General features: G+C 33.7%; 1 protein-coding gene across 1 annotated transcript; it reads left to right on the top strand.

Moving 5' to 3' along the window:
- The first annotated feature begins 52 nt into the window (after positions 1 to 52).
- On the top strand, positions 53 to 22,630 carry LOC100372696 (solute carrier family 41 member 1-like). Its single transcript, XM_002740507.4, has 9 exons — positions 53 to 793; positions 10,140 to 10,247; positions 11,135 to 11,206; positions 15,378 to 15,522; positions 16,799 to 16,945; positions 17,417 to 17,573; positions 18,028 to 18,239; positions 18,478 to 18,626; positions 18,950 to 22,630. Exons 1-9 carry the CDS (start codon positions 359 to 361, stop codon positions 19,133 to 19,135), a joined length of 1,611 nt encoding a protein of 536 aa, XP_002740553.1. The 5' UTR covers positions 53 to 358; the 3' UTR covers positions 19,136 to 22,630.
- The last annotated feature ends 2,385 nt before the right edge of the window (positions 22,631 to 25,015 follow it).

The raw sequence follows: 25,015 nt of genomic DNA on the forward strand, positions 1-25,015 counted from the left end.
AATATATTTCCAGTAAAGTTATGTTGCCGGCTGAGGATGATGCGCAGTAGTCGCGATTTCGTATGCGCACGATTACATTATTAGTTCGTTCGTGTATTTCGTGTGCTGTTCTCATTCGCATATTGTTTCTGATTATAGCCAACATACGTTCATTAGAGAAATTGTATGTGTTGCATCACATAGCGCGTACGTAACTCTCACCATTGATCGATTTGGTTTAAAATAATTGAGACAGTCGCAGCAGAGATACATGTACTTATTCTAGTGGAAACAATTGAATACAACTTTTGGAAGGGTAACTCCGTATTAAGTAATACCGAAGCAGACTGCAACAGTTAGCTATGAGTAATGTATTAGCATGTCGTCGACATTTAGTGCAGACGGTTCTTGCACACTGAGACAACGAACTTCCAGTCGAGAGAAATCAGATGACGAGGGCGATGATACGGTGGCGATTAAAACCATGACACTTCCGACTAACGATCCTGTGGATGTTGAAAATCAAAACACGCTAGGATCTCATAAAACTGTTCCGAAAAATGGACACCAGAAAGAAAACGGGTCTATCCCGGACGCAAATGACACTGACGATGCTTTCCTCCAAGAGGAGACACTTAGTACGCCGTTGCTGGGGACCTCAGCTGTCAACGACGTGGGTGACGAAGTGACACACAGGTTGCCAGGTAAAACTGGCACTGAAAGTGTTTGGAGTATATCGTTGCAGGTGTTCTTCCCGTTTTTAATTGCTGGATTTGGTACTGTTGGTGCTGGCATCGTACTTGACATCGTCCAGGTGAGATTCAGTTAATTAATTAATTGGTGTTTTTTATCTGGAAAATCAATCAATCAATCAATGAAATTAACCAAAAATTTCGACGTGTTTTTATTTTTAAAAAGATCATTATGTAGGTAACAATTTCAAACCTGAATTTATTTCAGCATGATTTGTTTCAATTCATTTTGGATTGAAGGTGCTACTCATCCTCTTAATGATTCATTAGCCAGCCTACTTTTCTAAATACTGTGGACAAAAATAAAATGTTGCTGTCTACTTTCTAGAATTTGCCTCCTGGTCAAAATCTTAGAAAAAAAATCCTGCTCCAGAGAGTTATCTTTTTGTGTGAGTGTTAAAAACAACCAGAGAATGGACAAACAATAATAGATCAGTAGAAACCACTATATATGCTTCATTGTGACAAAAGTTGCTGAGTATAGCTTGTTTGGATTTAGTAGAATGAAGTAAATAACCAGTTGGGGAGGGGCACTTATAAATAGCTATTTGCATGAGAACACTGGAGATTGACATTTTTGAATGATCCTAGCCAAATACGTGCGGGGTTGTAAATAACATCCCGATAAGGGTTGCAGGACGAACATATATTTTATGCCATGTTAGTTGCCAAGTTGTCTCTTTGTTGTCCATATTAGACAAATTTATCCATACCCATCCAAATTAACATTGGTGCTTCAATTGACACTGAAATTATTTGGGAAATTGGGATGATTGCTGAATGTTGGCACAGTGAGGAAATGAAAAAAATAATATTTTATTTCATTTCTAATATTAATGTTGCATAATAAATAAATCCAGTCAATATTTGAGATGCACTTTAAATGTATGCTTAAATAAATTGAACTATGTATCATAACAAACTTTAATGGCTGATGCTGTCATTTACAGTGTACAATTTGAATAGTACATTGTGTAGTATGCGATGAGCAAACTACCTGATGTGCATCTTAGTAGTTTATTATTCATGCCAGTTTACTAAAAATAGACGTGATGTATCCAAAAAACATACACATGAATAGATTAACTGCAAACAAAATCTAATTCATACATGGAACATGTTTCAAAATGGTATAAACATTTGACCTTGTTAGATAACAATAACCTTCTCAGTAAAGCATGTTTCTGAAGATGTTTTGTCATGAATGACCTTTCTCACTTTCCTTGGTCTATGAGAAACTACACTGTCTACATTCAAAATGGCATCATCTGTATTGTTGATTAGAAGTCCTCTGCTTTCAACTTTTTAGAGTATTTTTTCCACATTATCTATATATGTGAGATCACTAGCAACTGGGTATTGCTTAATTTTTAATTTCAGTTTGGATTACAATTTAACTAACATGCATGTATAAAAGATAGAGAGACAATACTAACCGGTAACTTGGCTCTTCTATATTTTTACTCAATAGTACATCTGTATATTTATACAGTTTATTTATAGTCTATGTAAGAATTTATAGTCTAAGCTTAGAGCGAGAGAGTCTTCACCTGCTTATGTGTCAGATGGCCATAGCAGGTCATTGTTTACAAACAAACGTCTACCCATGAGCCTTTGCGGTTTTAGCGCATGTTGGTATCGTGGCTTGGGACTCAATTCCCGCGTGTGCGCAGGTAACGACCCTCTCGCTTTAAATACCATAAACAATCTGTAAACACTTTCTTGCAACAGTGTAGCTATTCAAAATAAAACATGCATACGTTTATAGGACTCCTGGCTGTATATTGTTGATTGGTTATTCTGGGTTTTCCCAAGAGGAAAAAATACCATCCAGACATGTATTTTGGAATTCATTTAATTAATCACCGGTAGCCAGTTAATAACTAAAATAATTGATGTGTTGATTAGATTTCATGTGAATGTTTAATTAACATTGTTTTACCATATGTGTTTATGGTATGTATGGTATAGGGCATATGGTGATTGAAACTGACTACAATGGCTACATGTAAATTTGATTAGGGACGACGTCAAAAGATCGATGTCGGATAAAAAACTTATTTCCTTTAGTTTGGGGGTGGGGGGTTTTGACCTCAAAAAGTTTCCATCCTACAAAAACGGTTTTATTTTTTAATGAAGTAAAAAAAATCTTGGAGTATTTGTAGTTCGTTTTTTTCTATCCAATCATGGACAGAAATAACCGAAAAGGAAAAAAAAACACATCCAAGACAAGAAAATGGTTTGGTTCGAGTGTAAATCTGTGCGTCAAATGAGGTGCATTTATAAAATCTTTTTACACCCACCCGACAACCAACTGCTATGCAGTACTACTGTCCAATTATCAATTTGTATTTAATGGTGAATGTAGTCTGACGCCATGACCAATATTTATCAATTAAGTTTTAGTGGGGGGTAGGGGGGTTTGGAAAAAAACTAAAGGAATTAAGTTTTTTATCCGACATCGATCTTTTGACGTCGTCCCTTAGTTGGTGTGTGTTTTTTTCTGGCTAGTATTATCTTGGCATAGAACTGGCACCATAATTAGATATGATTATATGTGAAGTATCTTGATACTATCTCCATGATGATTTATTGGTCTTGATGACTGCCTGTTAATTCTCCATCAATGTAAATGATGCTGCTTGTTATTTTTTGTAGAGGGTTTTAAAGTTTGTATATGTGTCAATCAAACTGATTAATTGCTGTGATTGAGTTGATGTGACACATGGAATAAAGCTTGGCTTGTCTTCACTGACGGTTTATCTTGTCTTGTCTTGACTGACATGATCCTATTGACCCTATGTTAACACATTGCTGGCTGTTGTTCAAAATTCATGTGTGTGTACTGAAAGAAATTTGGCAGTAATACATGTCAACTGTGTTCTAAAGACCACAAGCAGATCATACAATGCATCGTCTAAAATCTGAAGATATCAATGATGTATTTTATTTCATGTTTTTTCTGTTTTTTGTTTTGTTTTGTTTTGTTTTGTTTTACAAAGAAGCAACCCAGGCACATCTATCTAGACTGCTGCCTATGCATAAATCATAAAAACACACACCGGTGGATGCTTTAGATTAAATCAAAACTTTAAGGTACATCCTGAATATACAACCTAACAAATACTGGCGAAAAATTTATCATAATTGTTTCAAAAGTTGATTATTTTCAGATTTTTTCCCAGTACGAAATAATTGTTTGTTTGAAGAATAACTGCCTAAAAAAATATAAAAATGGGCATTTTTTGAAAAATTTAAATAGTAATCATCAAAACGACCTTTTTTGACATATTTTTTTGCAAACCAAATGCCATTTTTATGTTTGACCCGTCTTGTGTGAAAAGTGTTTTGGTGATGATATTTTTTTCTTGGTTTTGTTCATATAATTTTCATTGGTACGTGTTTCATTTTTTTTGTCATTCTTATTTGCATATTTGCTATCTAATTATACGTACCAGTAACTAGTTTTAACATGCTCCAGTTGTTTGAGAATGAAATCAGGAAGGGTGATTGAAAACAAGTATAGACATATTGGAGATTGTCTTTATATGAATAACTATGCATAGCCTTTTAGCAAACTGTGATTCATTATTTATTTATCTGCTATGCCAATTATTTTATTTTTTTTAAATTCAAATCTTCAATTTTAAATTAATTGAGAACTGGTTACAAAATGTACAAATGTACACCACATTGCATTGCTTTCTCTGTTTGTTGAGAATTTTTTATTTAAAGGTAGACTCAAACTCAAAGGTAGATGTATTATGTTTATAGAATAATGTAATCACTGAGTAAAGGTGGTAGTGAAAACTGTCCCATCACATTTGAATATGACATTATATCACACAATTTTACGCAAATATTACATGTACACATCAACATTGCAAATTACACTTGTATAAAAAAAAATAGGTATTTTATAATAATTGGAGCACCAACACAAAATTCTTGTTTGAGGTGGCTGAGGTGGACAAATTAAAATTTTAATTGGCTGCGCTTTTACTTTGCATGTAATGATGATGAAGTGGTGAGCTATGGGTGTCATAGAAGATAACTCATGTCATTGTTGTCCAATCTGAAATATCATTAATGAATTTTTAGGTGCTGCTCAATTTTGGTGTGGCTGGCTCGTATATTTTTGGAGATAGACTAAATTTTAGTGAAAATGTACATTATTCAAGTAGTAGTTTGTAATTAATAAAAATGTATTAATATCCTTTCCATATGTCTGTTCTTGAATGGAAACATGAAACTAACACAAGTGTAATTGGTTGCAATTGGATACTAATAAGTTCAATTTAGCTTACTTTGAAACTTCAAGTTGGGAAACATATACTAAGAACCCTTTATTTTTACCTTGCCTGTATCATTAGATGAAAGTAAAATCTATAGGGGAAAATGTCTGTGTTCCTCATTGAAGTTGATGTCTCCGTCGTAAACTCTTGTTTCTTGTTGTTACAATAACTAAATTTTGGTCTGACTAGCATAATGCTATACTATTTGGGAACTCATGCCCTTCATATTATGTTATTCCATAAGAGACCTTGAGATTAATAAAGTACATGTAAAATTACAAAACTTTTAGATACTCCACAATATACTATTCAATTTATATTACAGATGTCACTTGCACAATAAACATATAACAAGTCTGGCTTTTATTATGTATTATAAATAATTTTTAAGTATTTTCCACCAAAATTGTGTGACAAATTGTGTGAGATATTTTTATGTACCAATACTATTTTGGAAAATTTATATACTTCATTTTATAAGGAACTATGAGATTAATACAGTACGTATTATCTGAAAAACAAAAAGTTTAAATTTAATAAATAATTAGTGATGACCTAATTGTTAAATCTCCAAAACTGGGATTTATAGATTAACCATCCATACCTATATATCTGACATGTCTTGATCAATCATGTTCATATTTGTGTCATGTCACACATATTGTACATACATTCATTTCACAATCCAATTCAAGATGGCCATATGAAGGCAATGTTAGTGCTAAAAACTCAAAATCAAGCATTTCTGCCATTCCGAAACTGGATCTTAGTCAAGTATGTGTAGATTTTGTTCGAAGTTAGTACATATTTTATAAGACCTTGGCAGAATTCCCTTCACCTGTATTTACTGGTGTATTTCAGTGGTAAATGGAACAAAAAGTCATGTGTTGTTTATATGGGAAATTTAAATTGAATGTTTTTGTCAGTTAAAGTTACAACATGTTATACTGGAAATACTGTGAATTTAGGTGTGACTCTAATTTAGGTGTCGGGGACTAGTGAAACGCCATAATTTGGTTCTAGAATGAGCATCATAAAAAGTCATGTTAAAAGTTTACCATCAAACAAAAAACTGTGTTGGTATTTCCACATAAAAATAGTCTGGATAATTGAACATGATCACCCACAAGTTCAAGGATGGCCATGGAAAGTCTTGAAAATTTAATTATAGATGACAAAGCAGATAACTTCTAACAGGGAAAAAAAAGTTAGAAATATGTGAAAGAACAAAAAAAAACTATTGGTTGAAATCCTAGTCAGAGGAAAATTAAAAAAAAAAATATTGTTTTAGCAAAATAAACCAGATGTAGATATTCAAATACCGTAATAGAATTATGGTACATTTGGAGTAGCGTACCATTCTACCCACTCAAACTAGGATAGTGATGTGTTATTCAGTGACTTACTTTGTTACAGATACAATACATACTTTTACCATATCAGTTGCAATATATTTGTATAAATACACACATCTGTGTGTTTAGTATATTGCAGCTGTGACACATGATTAATAATAACAACAACCAATGAATTACCTGTGCTCTATTATTAGCACATGGGCTTAAATATCCTAGTCTATCTTAGAAATAAGTCATATTTCAATAATCAAGCATTTAATAAATGTAATTTTAGGCTTGGAGATGCACTTCTAATAACTACATTGTTTGTTGGGTAATTTTATCCACCAACATCCATTGTGTACAATGTTATGATGTATAAAATTATTACAATCACTATTACTGAAATGCTTCACAAATGTTTATATTATTGTATCTTCAGTGGTATCTCATCATCATATATACATAACCTACTGGTACCCATTACATGTATAACTTGTAGGGTTCTCTCCAGATCATTATAGAGTGAGGGTTTCCTATTCTATAGTTTTGCAAACCAAATGCCATTTTTATGTTTGACCAGTCTTGATGATATATTTTTATCTTGGTTATGTGCATATAATTTTCATGGGTACGTGTTTCATTTCATTCTCCCCAGATCATTATAGAGTGAGGGTTTCCTATTCTATAGTTTGAATAAACAATGAATAATGGTATAATAATGATTACAATATAGATAATTATCATAGGGTTATGTAAATTAGCTGTGTAACTACAATATTTTCCTGGATAGAATACTCCTTTTACTGAAAATGTAGAACACAGCAATCAGGGGTTGAAGTATACGGTGGTCCGAGGTCCGGGACTCATAAATTACTTTGACGGACCTCCGGATTGAAAGCACTAATAGTCCGTCGGACCATTGATTTTATAGATAAAAAATAATAAAGGTGTCTGCATATAACAATTTAATCTAAAACAGTCCTGATATTCTAGTCTCAAAACTGAGTTTATTACGTGAAACGTAGTGACGTCCTCCGTTTTCTTACGCAGACTGTAATTGGTCAATAATATAGCGCGAGGAAACATCAATGATGTGGGTGTACTTTGTGCGTGACAGCAATACAATGAATTCTGCACACGCAAACATTATTTGTGTACAGCAGCCATGAGTAACAGTTTGTTTGATTTTGGGTTTAGTCAAACTAAAAAATCTAAAGGGAGTGATGACCATGAGACAGAAGAAGTTCCGTCTAAAAAACAGAAGTACAATGTGACATCAAGTCATAGTGAACCAGAGAAACTCGCGAACTTGACGAAGGACAAGAAATATGATCGTGAGACAACTGAATTTCCTTGGGTACGCTATGATGAAGTTACAATTACTATTTCTGTGAATATTGCCGAAACTATCCGGTGTCATCTGATAAGTCAAGTGCCTTTGTGAAAGGAACGACTAATTTGAAACTCGATTCGCTACGATCTCACGATGTCACCATCGAACACTTATCCTGTAGCCGACAGTTCTTGAGAGATAAAGATGGCCGAGCAGCAACGCCAGTGTCACCGGAAAATGTATTTGAAACTCGTATCGTCAAATCCTTCACGCGAATAGGTAAAGAAAACCAAGACCGAATGAGATATTTATTCAACACCGCATATGCGGTCGCCAAAGCATGAAAGCCTTTTTCTGACTTTGAATTTATTTGTGGTATTCAAAAGAAAAATGGATTAACGCTCAGAGAAAATTATGTTAATAGTCATGGCTGTATGGAATTTATGGAACACCTTGCTTCAACATTAAAAAAGGACATATCCAACAAAATCAAGACAGTGAATTTTATCAGTGTTCTTGGCGAGGGTAATACCGACAAATCAATTATTGAACAGGAAATTACCTATGTACGCTATGTTGGCCAGTTACCTGTCACCCGCGAGGTTGCGAATACATCGGTAGAAAATGCCACATCACAGGGGGTTTTTGATGCCTTGACGAATGGATTATCAAGTGTTGATTTAAATTTGGACGATCTCAACCCTGATAGGGAGAAAAAACCATCTCTTATATCATCAAACTTTGATGGTGCCTCCGTAAATATGGGAAAGAAGACGGGTGTCGTCACGAAAATAAAAGACGTTGTCCCGTCATCTATTGGTATTCATTGTGTGGCGCACAAGTCGGAATTGGCGATTTTGGACGCTTGTAAATCTGTGAAACAAATATCAGACTTCGAGGCCACGTTAAAGGGGATATTTCATTTTTACCACTATTTCGTGAAACGTCGACGTGAACTTAAGGAGATTGCCAATATATTTGAGACGGACTTCGAACAAAGAACGCGCAGTGAAGTCATTAGCGGTAAATATTGTAACAGTTGTAAAACACTTAGAACACAATTATACTACTGGTAATTGAGCCGATGATGCAAACCGCGCAATGGGTTATTTAAAGGCGATTAGATCGTCATCTTTCCTGAAGATGCTCTATTGTTTGTTAGATTTTCTTCCAATTATTGCAAATTTGTCAAGGGTATTTCAGTTAAACACATTGTTAGTTATTGAACTTCCTGATAAAATTGAGCAAACTATTATGAAGTTAAATGCTCTGAAAACTGTTTCTATCGGTAGTACGAATATGAAATATTTTATTGACTGCTATGAACCAGAAACTCGTAAATTTGGAGATATTGAAATTAAAGGTATTTTATTACCAGCTGAATATAATACATCAGTTTTTGAAAAACTAATTGACAATACCACTAAATATATAAACAACAGATTTATTGAACTTAATGAACCACCATTTAAACAGTTGTTGTGTCTGAACTTTCATCAGTGGCCTATGGATAAACAAGAATTGGCTACATATGGCAATGAAGATATTAATGAACTCATGAACAATACAGTAGTTAAGTCATATTTCAGTGAATCAGAAAGACAGACAATAATTAATGATTGATTAAACGTGAAGTTTTATTGCAAAACACACAGGTCACAGACACTTTTAGATGTATACTCAATAATCCTACAGAGTGCAAATGATGTTATTAGTGCACCAGTTAAGAAATTATTGGAATATATGTTGACAGTATCACCTAGTACTAGTGCTTGTGAGAGAGGTTTTTCTAAAGTGAATGTTATAAAAACTGAACTCAGAACTAGACTAAATCATAACAATTTTCAGAACCAATTATTTGTTATGTCTGAAGGACCAGATTTAGCTGATTATAATCCTGACCCAGCAATTGTTGAATGGTTGTTATCTTTATCAACTTCAAGGCATATATCAGGACATAAGTTACCTCAACCTAAAACTGATGAACATGCTCCATTACCTGAGATTGTATCAGAAAAGTAACTTACTCATGTACATATGTATTAAAAATGAAATATGCTGTTAGAAAATAAAAAAATAATGTTAAAACATCATTTCAGGACCAGTGAAATTATTACACGGACTAGTGACAATTTTCTTATCACTAGTCCTGGACCAGTGGAAAAATTCCATATTCTTCAACCCCTGGCAATTTCTAATTAATGTCCACATAACCTTCCTGAGTCACAATTTCCATCAGTGGTTTTTCACTACAAACCTTTGTGACAGCATGTGTCCCATCCACCTACTGGTCCCAACATTCCTGAACATTCTAAGATGGAATCCGATCATAAAATTGTGTTCACAGAAATGTTTGTGTCTGCAGAAACACTGTCATTGTCAATTATCATACTTTTACAGTGTATTAGCATTGTTTTGTTTTTCTTTGTTTTATTCACAGCATTGGACTGTATTTATTAAAGTATCTGAAGTATTTATATTAGTGCCTGCTTTACTAGGTTTGAAAGGCAATCTTGAGATGACATTAGCATCTCGGTTATCAACTGCTGTAAGTATAGTGTACTGGTAATAACTGTTTTACTGGGTTTGAAAGGCAATCTTGAGATGATATTTTCATGTAGGTGACTGCCAGTGGACATACCTGTATATTTCAATCTGGTATTAAAATATGCATGAATTATGAACATGTTTTTATCTACAACCCTTGTGTTATTGATAATCAAGTATGAAATATTAATTCCTCAAATAGGAAGACAACTACCAGTAATTTAAGTTGGTGGTAAAAAACTCAATAGTTACCAGATACTGAATACTTAATCCGATTCTTGCAAAATGGTCATTGAGACAGTTTATTAGTCTCTATTCGGATTGACCTCGCCTCACCTCACATTCGTTTATGTATTCTAACCTGTATCCTGGGCATACCTGGACTAATCACTTTCAAATTCTATACATACATCATGCATCTTGAGTATATATGCATTTATTTCATGGTCCAACTCAAAATAACTGATTGGCAGTCAGTTATATATAGATTGCTTTAATATTAATTTGATGACCTTGAATGGACTGCTATTAGATTTCCTAAGTCATTCCTAAGATTTATATTTGATGACCTTGGATGGACCTATATCAGATTTTCCAAGTAATTTTTCTGTTGAATATACCAGTACCACAATGTACTGTCAGTACCAGATGCCAAACTAAAGTGTGTGTATATCATTTGTTTAAACACACATGTCGCTAAGTATGTATTGTTGCCATGGTGATTGAAATCTTAATCTCACCTTCTCTATTATTTATCTGCCATGCACTGTACAAATTATCAATACATATTGCATTGGTATCAAATTTTAATACTGAATATATTAAACTACAATGTAAGTTGTGACAAAAACATCCTCAGGTAATATAATTGTCTTACTTAATTTTCAGGCCAATATAGGTTTGCTGGATACTAGAAAAGAACAATGGTTGATAATTGGGGGTAACATTGTCTTGACACAGGTCAGTGTGCTATATACATGTATGCAGTAACTCATTACAGTTTATGAATGTACTTAGATGTTGTCAGGCATGAAAAGGGATTGAGTTCACACAGTTATTTATAATGAAACAGAATCAGATTCTATATTTGAAAGAGAATACAGTACAGAGCAAGTAAGATTCAACTACTGGAATGTACTGTAATAAAGTGCTTATTTCATTATGATATATACACTGTTTTGAAATTCATGATTTGGAAATTTTAGCTCACTGCTTCTCTCAACCTCCTTCCTTCCTATTATTATCAACACAATGAAACTGTTATGCTGAAATTCCATATAACATGTAGACTTTTTGGGTCCATAACTATGTGCGATAACTTTGCAGATGCCAGCTCTATACAAATGCTTTTGATTGATCGATTCTTACATTTTGCTCATCCTCAATAAAAAGTAATTTCTAAAAGTAACTAGTAACTTCACGGTAAGTGGCTTTCGCGGTAAGTGGGTTTCGTATTCGATGGATCTCGCGGGGAGTAGGGCTTTGTTGCAGTAACTGGTCTTTTCATCGTTGTTGAGAATTAAAGTTTTAAGTTTCTTTAACAACTTGCGCTATTCTGGGAATACCATCCTTAGAAACTATTAATTTCCCCCTATGATTTGTGATGTTGCTGTAGCAGGAGTTCAAAAATAAGACCCATGCTCTGATAATGCCCATAGTTTCAGAAAGGATAGTTGAATATTGTTTATTAAAATTAATAATCCCCATAACCATTTTCCAATATAGATAAATTACAGTACATAACAAATATATAACTCAGTCTCATCAATGAAATAAAGAAATGTATGTATATATATATATATATATACATACATGGACAGAGAAATTAAGACACGACTACATGAGTAAAGTTCACTCTACAGTACTGTTTCGTAAGGTACATGGAGTACCTCACTCATCAGGAGTTAAGACTTTATTAAATAAACCACCGAAACTCCTGATGAGTGAGGTACTCCATGTACCTTACGAAACAGTACTGTAGAGTGAACTTTACTCATGTAGTCGTGTCTTAATTTCTCTGTCCACGTATGTAAATCTGCTCTACAAACTCATCGTTTAGTATCGAGCACTCTCACCTGGAATAATCGACTACCTTCCTATATATATATATATATATATATATATATATATATATATATATATATATATATATATATATATATATATATTATTACTAATGCATTGCAATATAACTAATTAAATTGAAAGAAATTGCAATATAAAATATTCCGTCAGTAACACTTCTCAAGGGCGTATTCCATGGTCAGTGTTATTTACGAAAATATTTGTTTTTAATTTTATAAATTGGCTTGCCAATTTCCAACCCCAATTAGATATAATGTGTACATATTTTAATAAATAAAATTAAAGATATACTAACAAAAATGAAATATTATTTATTGGCGATCTGCTCCGCTAGGTTTGCCCTTATAATCACTTTTGTTGTTTTGTGTGTGTGTGTGTGTGTGATTTCCAGTGTTTTCACGTATTATTTCTTCTGTGATTTTTTTGGCTTGGCCGATTTTGCTCAAACTTGGCAGGTAGGTCACACTTTCACCCTAGTTATTAGGAAAAACCTGGAAAAAAAATCGGCCCACCATTGCCATAGCAATAGCCCAAAAAAATATGATTTTTTGGATAGCTTCATGCCAGATGTATCTCCTCCTATAAATTTGGGATAAAACACTTCAGACATAGCTCATTCTACTCAGCTTGAGTGTGGGCACAAAGTTACTATTTGAATTTTTGATATCTTTTTTCATTACCGAGAAATTTGACCCCAAAGTTGAGGTAACTTTTCACCAGCAACGGTTTTTAACTCCTCTGAGATTTTTTCTTGGCTCGTTTGATTTTGTTCATACTTCACAGGTAGGTCCGTACCATCACTAATTGGAAAAAAATCCTGGCGCACTACTGCAATTGCAGCAGCCAAAAACTTTTTACACTGTATCAACGTAATCCCAACACAACTTTGAACTTTGGATGAACTGTAAATGCTGCCTTCATTCTAGAAAATACTATCGCAAAGCGATATGTAACGGTAGAATACGTCTTGGTAATAAACTAAGTGACTTCTAAAGACTGAATGGTTTTTGCGAACTTCGTATACAGGGCCCATTTAGTTAGCTTCACGTTCATGTCCTACCATGGAAACAGCCAAAAACGTGTTGCTTGTTTTTTGAGCGTACTGTCTTGTATTGACTATGTCCCGGACTGTTTACTAGTACTTACTTACTTGTCAGTGTCTGACTGTTATATACAGCCTAGAACACGTCAGAATAATAAAAAAAAAAGTCAGGAAATGTCAGTTGCCCTGAGAGCAAAACAGTTTGTTGAACCAAAACAATTTGTCACCCTTCGCCGCCCACAGCATGATATGATTTTATATTGCATACTAACAACAACATAACAACCTACTGAAGAAGGTTAAAGGTTACAACAACAATAAAAAATTACAGATAAAAATTAATCAAATTACAATGGCTAATAGTTTAAAGACAACCAAAAACAGACTAAATTGAAGTTAGTAACGGAAATATATAATAAAGTAAAATGAAGCACCAACAAAAAAAGAACACTAAATGCACCTATCCTGGTCACCAATCGAATCATCAATCTTCATGATTTATGCAACTGGTACATTATGTATTTCCATCTATTTGCTTGATGGTCTAGACTTTAAAATTGTCAAGTTTGAGAGTGTGTTTTTATGTACAGTGACGTGAACATTCAACAACGTGTATTCCGGACAGCAATCGAATCAATCTTATCAATGTGAGTGATGTATCAATATTCATGAGTGATGTATCAATATTCATGAGTGGTCTGAAAGGGAATGTTGTAAAGTTCGGAAGCATGTTTTTACGTACAGTGACAAGAACATTTTTGCTACAATCAAAGACACGTTAACAAGAAGTCCATTTTGGGCTATAGTGTCATTGTCAAATTTTTGAGAGTATATTAGACGTTCCAGTAAGGAATAAATAAGCATATTAAAATCTTTTATTGGGACAGAGCGTGTTCTATTTACACCAAAAAGCAACGTTGCCATGTTTCTAGGCATACAACAAACTCGAAACAAAAATGACCTGATTGAGTCTTATCTTCTTTTACCTTTACCAGAGAAAAAAAGTCGAGGCCAAAAAATAGGATAGGTAATTTATTAGAGGCACCCGGAAACCAAAATTTGGGACGTGACTCACTCTGGTGACGAAAAAATCAGTGATAATAACCAAGCGCTGAGAGACTATTTACCCTAGCTATGGTAATTTGTGGCCCAATCAATATTTGCAAGATTCAGGAAATACGGTGACCAGCGAGAATCAAAACAACACAATCTGTTGTGAGTTTTTATGGAGGACATGGGTTCATTTTTATTACAGACTCCCAGGAACAATTCTTCGTGATGTAATTAAAAATCGTGACAAAGGTCAAAAACATAGTTATGCTGATTACTTTTGCCGACGACGACGTTATTTTTGATAGCTGCGTAAATTTGAAACCAAAATGTTATCATACTTTATGTGCTTCAGAACAAGGTAATTTTTTGTTTGATTACCTTATGCTTTTAGGTTCATGTTCTTCAAGTTAAATTGCACATACCTAAGCGGCCGTCCTTCAGTAAATGATTTAGCCCAGCACGATGGAGCTATTAATTAATAAGCACATACTCACTCTCTGGGGAATGCATGGCAATGGTTACAGATAACACCGGTAGTAAAAGTATACAGTATTAATACACTTAAAAGGAAGGAATAAAAATAAACTAATCTACAAAAACAGAATATTAATAGAAAAAACATTCAAATATTCAAGACCCAACACATATCAAAAATTATACCGTATCTCAACTATAAATATTCATGGTATATTTTAAATTCTAACTGGACCAGAAGTGAGAATGTGTTACTATTCGAAATATCCTAACATATTTTTAGTATAAAATAGTAACCACACAGATTTTGACATACTAAAATAACCACACAGCTTATACTATAGCTTGTATTCTCTGAACTTTTGATGACTTCTCTTCAAACATATATAGACATTCTCAGGGTGAGATGCTCTACCAAATATGAACATCTATGATGTATCCATTACATATTCACAATGTATGTTTTCTCTCACACAGTGTCAAGCCATTGTAGTAGGATTTTTAGCATCTGTGGCTGCTGTAGTTATGGGATGGATTCCAGATGGTATATTCAATTTACATCATGGGTTTATTTTATGTGCAAGCAGTTTAGTAACTGCATCAGCTGCCAGTTTTATTTTAGGTAAGTCCTATCATTTACCACAACACTGACTAGAAAAACTTATAGTAACATGAGGAGCTTCACGGAACATATCATTACATACATTAAAAACTGATACTACCCAATATGGTAATTGTCAAACCCTGCAAAATCTATTGATTGTGTTGCATGAAGGTATATTTAAAAAAAAAAAAAACACTGATAAAACAATGAGGATCGTCAGCCGAGCAATTTTATGCCATGGGAGTAGGGAAACTCTGGGCCAATTTTAAATAGAGAAGTCAAACTGTAGGTCACGCTCAAAACTCTTTTTCATATATTGCTTTGCTATACCACACTGAACACAGTGTCTCCTAAATCTTGCTTATATCACAAACAGTACAGCTAAGTTAATAGATTCAGTAAGATATCATGTGATTTGTTATCATATTTGGATAATTTGATTTAGATTAAAAAAAAAAAAAAACCTTAGCCATGAAAATTACTTCATTTAACCCTTTGGTACTGGTAAGATAATTTCCCTTTTAATTAAATGAAACAATGAAATGAATGAATGTACTAGTCAGCATTGTAAACCACTCGAAGGCTACAACATCTTGTAACAATACATATGCATGGAGTTTTCATTCTGCTCTTTTGACTTCAAGGTCTGTTTAAATAAAACTACCGGTAAATGGCAGCCTTGGATGATCATGGATATTTTACAAGACAACTGTTTTCTATATGTATGCCCTTAAAAAAGGGTCATCAACTCAAAACAAATAGTACACTATCATTCATATAAACCTGCTTTATGTTATACTTTAATAAACAACTTAGTGGTTAGGTGAACTGGTGACATCATGACTTACCTTACCTTATTCAGAAATGGCCATCCACCATGTTGCATTGCATATGGGAGTAGTGCATTTTGGGTGTCTTGATACTGAATGTGGTAATATAAATTAAACATGGCCGCCAGAAATTGTATTTTCTCTGCAATGTTTGAATAAGTAATTCATTTCCTTGCAAGTTGTCACTATCTTACATTTTTGATTCTTCATAGGGTGATGGACAATGATTCGTTATTTGCAATATAATTATATTTATTTTTTCAAAACTGTAAAACTATATAATCAAAACAGTTTCCAAGGATCAGGATTCACTCCTGATAGATAAGTCATTTATTAAATTTATTCTGATGTAAATCATTTCACTGATAACAAATATGAGATAATTTTAAATATAAAATATATGGATTACATAACATTTAAGTCTATTGTTCTTTGACACCAAAATATTCATAATTTGCTTTCAGGTACTGTAATGGTTTCTGTTATTTTATTATCAAAAAAATGTCATATAAACCCTGACAATGTAGCTACACCGATAGCAGCTAGTCTTGGTGACCTGACAACCCTGGCACTGTTATCATGGATTAGTAGATATCTATATGAAGCTATTGGTAAGTACATTCACTGGTTTTTAATTTCGCTATTTTCACTGATATGTAAAATTCTCTAAATTAAATATACATGATCATGTGGAATAACAATAGAACTCATTCTTTCTCTGTGAAGTTTGTAAAATTTCAACCCAAGGAAATTGATCAAAACATAAAATAAATGGTTTTACAATAAACCTTGATTCATGCAGCTGTGACTTGTCTGAACCCTTGTAGTGCTGGGTGCAATACACATTTCACATACTGTGCTGCAAAGTATTTATATGATATACTAAAAAACAAATGAGTGAATAAATCTTATAAGTCTGCATGCATCTTAGGCAAAACCATAAATGACATACACAATTTTACAAAATTCTTGCAGTACAAATAAAAGGTATCAGGCACTGTAAGGGTAATAAACTATGATTTCAACAGAACCAAGTATGCACTCGATAATTAATTATTTTTTTTTTTTTTTTTTCATTGCAGAAGTTCATAACCAGTTTTGGATAGCTCCTACGATAATAGTTGTATTTGTTGTATTTTTGGCTCCTCTATGGGCTTTTATATCTCATAAAAATAGATACACCCATGATGTACTGTATTCTGGCTGGACACCAGTCATAAGTGCCATGGTTATTAGTAGGTAAGTATAACAAAACAAAACAAAATGGCAAATACCTTTTTGCATTCTTGTAGACTTCTTGTAGATTTGGTAGATACATTGGAAATCACAAAACCTTGATGCACAAAATGTTATTATTCAGATTAGATTTAAAATGAACACTGTTTTAGAGCTGTATCTTTGACATGCCTTGACCAATCAAACTTTACATATACATCATACATCACACATACACATTAACTCGTTTGACAATTCAATTCAAAATAGAGGAATCATGGCCATTTTCATGTTAAAAATGCATCAAAATCAAGCATTTCTGTTTTTGTTTTTTCAAAATGACCGAATGCAAATGCTATTCTACATTCATGTCTCTGACATACATTGACTGATCACTGTCAAACTTTACAACTAAATTATGCATCAGATCATGCAGTTTGTGTCATTGAACTAATAATAAGGACTTACTTTTTTTCAGTGTTGGTGGTCTTGTATTAGACTTTGCTGTATCAAACTACCATGGTGTGGCTGTTTTCACACCAATCATCAATGGTGTTGGAGGTAATCTAGTAGCTGTACAAGCTAGTAGAATATCAACCGATTTACACAGTTCAGGTAAACCTGGCGATTCGTTACCAGATGATGCACCTAAAGGCTGTAGAAGTCCTTGTAAAACTTTTTTTGGTGGAGGTAGGTTGAATACTTTGTGTTTCAATTCTATCTATTCAACTGTGTTTGACATGTCTTAAGTGATAGCGATCTGTCTCAAGTGATAGTGACATCTGAAATGACAGTGGCATGTCTTAAATGGTAGTAACATGTCTTAAATGGTAGTAACATGTCTTAAATGATAGTGACACATTGACTGTCATATTCCTCATCAATAGTTTTATTCATAGTCTAATTATTATTTTTATAATTTTTACAGGCCCACACTCCAAAACAGCTCGAGTCTTGCTTTGTATGGTAGTTCCAGGTCATCTCATTTTTCTCTATACCATATCTTACTTACAAGCTGGGCACACAACAATCACCGTTATTTTCACATTGGCGTATTCATTAGCTGCTGTACTGCAGGTGAGGCATTGTACACATCTATCAGCATCATCTGGTCAAAAAGACAAATTCTATGCTTTGTGCTTGCAATCTGTTGACTTTGCCAAATAATAGTACCAAGTATAATGCTTGCTATAAGTAACTTGCTATGTTACTTGTAATGAATTAAATATTCATGATATGGAGCCCTCTATGACAGCTTTTAAAATTATTTTGTTTTTAAGGATTTTAAACAGTCATTGTGAATCTCTACAATAATTCTCCCTATCAGGGAGTATCTTGATCCTTCCTATGTCTGCATCATTTCCACATGAATACTTTTACCAATTATATCCATATTACAGGTTATTTTGCTTTTGATCATCGCTGATTGGATGATTCATTTAATGTGGCGTAAATACATGGATCCAGACAATGCTGCTATTCCATATCTGACTGCTATCGGTGATCTTCTTGGTACCGGCTTCTTGGCTCTCACCTTCCATATACTATGGCTTATAGGTGATAGAGACAGCGATGTTGGAGACTAAAAACTGACATTTTCTTATTTGTACCTATAACTTAATTTTACATGTTAATTTAATGTTTTTAATGCCTATACTACACCCTATCTGTAAGCCATGTCCTCCAGTTGCAAGAGTTTTGCTGTTCGTTAATATAAAAATCATGTTTTATTGTTTCCAAATAATTTCACTACCAAACCCTTGCTTTGAATGGCTTTGCTTTCAACCAGCGATATGGTTTTGACATCTCAGAAGCAGCTTAATGCTAGAGGAGGTCATGTGACTCATATGAAAGGTGTACTGAGAAAAATGTGTGCATCTCATCCAGTGCAATGTTTAGTTACTACAGAGGGGCATTTCAGTGCATTCTCTAAACACAAATGCAGGAAATGTTTTTTCTGGTTTCCCACAAAACTAGCAATTTTTTAACTGCAATAATTCTTAGAAGCTGTAGATAGGAAAAATATGCGTAATCATATTAATCATCAACACTAATAATTTGTTTTCAAACATGCACTGAGTTTTTGAAAACTGAGGTAGCATATTTATCTATGTATGCTGCTCAAAACATTCAACATTCATCATAAAGTGAACAACCAAGTGTGACATTATCTGTAATCATTGTTTAATTCTTCTTCCTAAATACTAAATCAAGTTTTCCTGTGTGCATGCTTTAATTATACACAGCATATTGTCATTCCTATTTTCATCCCACTTTCCATAACTTCATGAATACCCCAATTTGTTGTATTCCCTAGCAATTCCAAAAAACTTTTTGTAATAACATTAGTTCAAAAGAAATAACTTTCCATGTGTTCCATCTATTCCAAGATTTCATCGATACTGTAATCACAATCGACCTCACTAGTGTGTCACGTCTAGTTCAAACAATATAATTCAGTTGCCAAAAGTTGCCAGAAGTTGGTGGTGCTTTTAAATAATATAAGTTTTATCAGACTTGGAGATTTAACTTTTTGTTCCATTTGTATTTGGTTTGTTTTCTTAATTACGGTAGACTTTAGATTGGCTTTAAGTAACCTCAGTGTCAGTAAAAACTGTTTATCTACCATATTTTCTCTGTTATCAGTACAAGTGTTTTGATGAATAGGGTTATTTTGAAGGTGATTTTAGTCAATATTTTCTGATGGTTATGTATTATAAATTGCATACTTAATACTTGATGTCTTGATGATGATTTTTTATGATAGAAAAAATATGGATTACATACAACACATATAATGTCTTTTTACACATCAGATCTTTGTTTTATTTTATTTTCAATATTTTAGCAGCTGTTATAAAATAGTCACATCAAATAATTATAATTCTAGTAAATACATGAGAAGGAAAATACAAACTTATTCTGCCATGTACTTGCTTTATTTTATTTCCTGCTACTACTATGTGTGTACTACTATTGTGTAATTCCAGATATGTCGGGTAACTATTAACTTATCCAACACTGTATTCCTGAATTGCAGGTGAGCTAAATCTACAACTATATGTAGTGATGCCGTTATTGAGACTGACTTTTGGAGACAGATGGATGAACAGTTTGTTTTTCATTTCATTTCATTTCATTTCATTTCATTTTCTTTTCATTTACACATCACAGACTGGTAGTCATTTGAGTTTTTGAAACATGAATAAACAACATTTTATGTGGTTTCATATGCATGCCAAGTTTCAAGAAAATTTGCTTGACATTCGTCATGCCAATTTAGCTAAATACAGACCTGTACTTGACATTCATCATGCCAATTTAGCTAAATACAGACCTGTACTTGACATTCATCATGTTAATTTAGCTAAATACAGACCTGTACTTGACATTCATCATGTCAATTTAGCTAAATACAGACCTGTACTTGACGTACATCATGCCAATTTAGCTAAATACAGACCTGTACTTGACATTCATCATGCCAATTTAACTAAATACAGACCTGTAACTTTTGAACTTCCATGGCATGTTGTCTTTTGCAATTCAAAATGTATCTAGTTTTGCTGGAAATCATCTAATACAAAAATGTAGGGAAGATACGAATCAGTCAACCAGAGTTAATCTTCTATTGGTATATTGCGGTTTAGTTGATGAAATATGACATGAATTACTTCACATTTATGTAATGCCATAATGAATACATTATTATGTACAGGTTTTCATTACTGTAAATTCCTTAATTATTTCCTGGTTTTTAATTTTGCTATATACTGGTACACCATTTAGTGAAATTCACTAAACTAAATCCATGTGATTATGTAAATTAACGATGAAGCTTGTTGTCTTCCTGCAAAGTTTGTGAAAATAAAACCCCATGAAATTTCACAAAGCATCCAAATAGTGAAAATAAATGGTTTTACAGTACCAAATCTTCACCTTACTTGGGCTTGATAAAAAAATGTAAGCCAAAACTGTTAACTTGTATGTGTTGAGGTAAAAATGACAATTTCTGGTTAACTTGTGTGTTAAAACCACATGTAGCTTTTTTTGTCAATACTGGTATATTTGGTGGTGGCTTGAGGGGTGAGGTCTAATGTATTTCTCATGTCTTACTATATGTATTTCACTAGTAAACAGGAAAAATATTCGGTATTCACGCTGCAGTTTTTGTTTAATTACAAGTGCAATGTTATTCATATTACCGCAACATAATGAAAAGTCTTGATAGATCTTTGACACAAGATAAAAATCTATGATAGGAGCACACTGGATATCTTTATCGTGTGAGGTTACTGTGCAAAGTGTAATTTTAAGTGTAAAAGCTTTAAACATATTTGGTTGTGTTAATTTTTAGTTTCACAATGTCTGATTTCTTAGCTACCTTAAACACATGAAAGGAAGCATGGTGATTCTGTATTGTAGGTATTCTGGTTACCTGAAATATGGAAAACATGAAGTTGAACAAAATATAATTGATGACATCTTGGCATTTGACCATGCTTTTGTAATATATCTGTAGGAAGACAACTTACAATGAATTGTATGTCTATTCAACTGAATACTGAGGCAAGATATTTAACAATTGATCCCCTGTCCCAGGGATGCCAAGTAGTGTAACAACTAGGCAGCTCATACTTTGTTTGACCCTTTGTTTCATGTAAAATTATTAAAATATAAAGTTTAACTTTGTTTCTCTTCCAGTCCTGATTTTTCCAGAGTTTGAAATGCATATATTCTAATACATATATATATTAATTCACATAATAACTCCACATATTGAAATGTAAATTTACTATAGTTTATGTTCAGTTTTATTTTTTAATATATACATTGTCTTCTATCGGAATGTTTTCTATTCTCATTTCAAATCAAATAAACAATCACGATGGAAGTTAGAAACCCACTACTGTATATTCAAATTGTGTTGTGTTTCTGTTACTTATTTCTGCCAAGATCATAGATTCCAGTCTCTTAAAGGGGTACAAAACGCTGGGATTTTATGTTATATTCATACTGTCTGATGCCTCTGGATAAAGTATTAAAAAAATAGGTCTTGTGCTTCTTTTACTGCTTCATAACACTGGTTTGAAAATGGGTTATTATTATTACCGTTGCTCTCAATGGCGAGATCTGGCCGTAGAGGGCTAAACTGTGACGTCATTTCGGAACAGTTGCGTTTTCACAGTATCGCGGGACAGTATCTGCTCTCCTCAAAGCGCTTGTTTCGATGGAAAACTCCAGCGTTAAATATGAAAATAAAACGGAATTTGACGTGTATAGTATAACAGTTACAAGGCCATGCCAACGTACTGTGCAGGTGATGGCAGAGAATGTTTAATGGAAAGTAAAAGTTCTGGTGATGAATCGGTAGCCAGTATTGATGTGGACAGACTAAAATGCAGAGAATGGTGTTCGTTTGATGCCAACTGTACTCTAGTGCATTTGTTGCCAAGAAATATCGAGATGAAATTTGTTTGTGGACTGAACCGTCACGGTGTCATGGCCACATTTCGTATTATGGCTGTTATCAGCCAGAATTATCATTCGGTACATGTTGCTTCCAATAGGCCAGCTCATTTTCAAACAATAATTACGTGAATGAGTGAACGTCTACAGTTACTCAATTACATTGCCGTCTAATTATTATTTCTTTTACTAAATTTACTTCCATGCAATTCAGTCGACCTAAGAATGGACGCCGAGAGAAAATTGTCATGTACGTGGCAATGTATGAAATGAATCAGTTTGCACACAAGGTGTGCTAAAATCTTATTCGCGTACTTCTAGTACTTTGTGTTGCTGTGAAAAACAAAACAAAAGAACGTAACCTTGTACATTTCTATTACATGTATGTACTTCAGAACTACAAGCAAACTAAAATACTGGTTTAGTTTACAGGAATGATGGTCTAGATGCAGTAATAGACTGAAATAATTGAAACTATGACAGGGTGCCAGACAAATCTGGTCAAATCGCCTTTAAAGACAACGCTTTCCCGTATTGAACATTCGTTGTATATCCGATATGTTGCTTAATAAATAGATATAACAGATGTGACAAATTACCACGAAAAGAACCTGCATTCCCAATCATTATTGAGAGCACTAGTACTTGTGATAAAATAGTTGTCGGACCACAAGACACGCAAGACAACATTCAAACAGCATTGTTTTACCATGGAACTATAAACATGGGGTTTGGTATGCTGTTTGTTGTCGAGATATCCCGACTTATTCCGTGTTTCCCTTCGATCGCCAGAAGTGGCAATGTGTTTTTTTTTTCCCGTTGAATGTCGCTCATTTATCAGTGTTTTTGTCTTGGGGCCATTGTTTTTTTATGCTAATTGCTATAACCGAAATAACTCGATCACGTGATCTCCCGAAGTCGCCCGATTGACTCCGAAAATGACCGATAGTCGGAGATAAACGTTCATTTGCGTAAATCGGCCTAATTTTTAATGTGACGAAATAAACAGTCAAAATAAACATTAGACATCGCGGCAACTATCACAGTTCAAAGGAAACGAAGTGGTTGTTCTTCCTGGGGTTTATAGTTCCATGGTTTTACCAATCAAAGATGTGTGAAAGTATGCCCATTGTTTATAATCTGAACCCAATACACCAACTACAACACGAATCATTTCCTGTGTTGAAAATATTGTAAAGTCACATAGAATCATGGCAGATATTAGGAGCTCCTACTACAATTCACGATAGTGTGGCGAATTCAGTGTATTCACAAAAGCACCTTGTTCGATTCAGATTAGTGAACATTTTTCGGGCACGGAAAACAACATAATTCAACCATCAGTAAAACGCCGTATGGACTACTGGCACTGGATAGGGGATGGAGGGTTTGATAAAACAAATGTAATATATACATTAATTTATTTTCCTCTACTGTCGATTGTAAGTTGAAACGCTTGTACTGTACGCGTCGGCTGTTATCAGCACACCACCAATCTGCATAAAATTACAATATTCTCGTAATAACATGATAATGTTCGGAGCATAATTATGTGCGAGATATAATGTGAAATTATTTTTGATTTGCCAATTTTACTTAAACATCTGCCTCTCAGGACTTTGTCGCTGGTAATTGACTAACATTTAACCTCTCTCGAGTTTTCTCTTGAGTCATTGTCGACTGCACAGCACCTTACCATAGTATTTTGTATTCACGGCGGTTCAGAAAAGTAGAGACGCAAACTTATACCCGAATAATGTACTAGTAACTAAAGTGTGGTTCAGAAATGACGCCACAGTTTGCTGTAGCGCCCGCAGGGAAACTGCCAAGTGAGCGCTTCTTTCGTTTATTCATTTTCCCAATTTTTTAAACGGACCATTTATTTTTCATTTTATTTTATTTTAATAAAACCATTAAAGAATCATTGTGAATGTGATAAAGTTTAGGCTCTATGTGGGGTGTTACTCAGTTTTTAGCTCCGCTGTCATCGAAGATGA

Source organism: Saccoglossus kowalevskii, chromosome 3 (genome assembly GCF_978046115.1).
Source record: "Saccoglossus kowalevskii chromosome 3, keSacKowa6.1, whole genome shotgun sequence".
Taxonomy (NCBI): domain Eukaryota; kingdom Metazoa; phylum Hemichordata; class Enteropneusta; family Harrimaniidae; genus Saccoglossus; species Saccoglossus kowalevskii.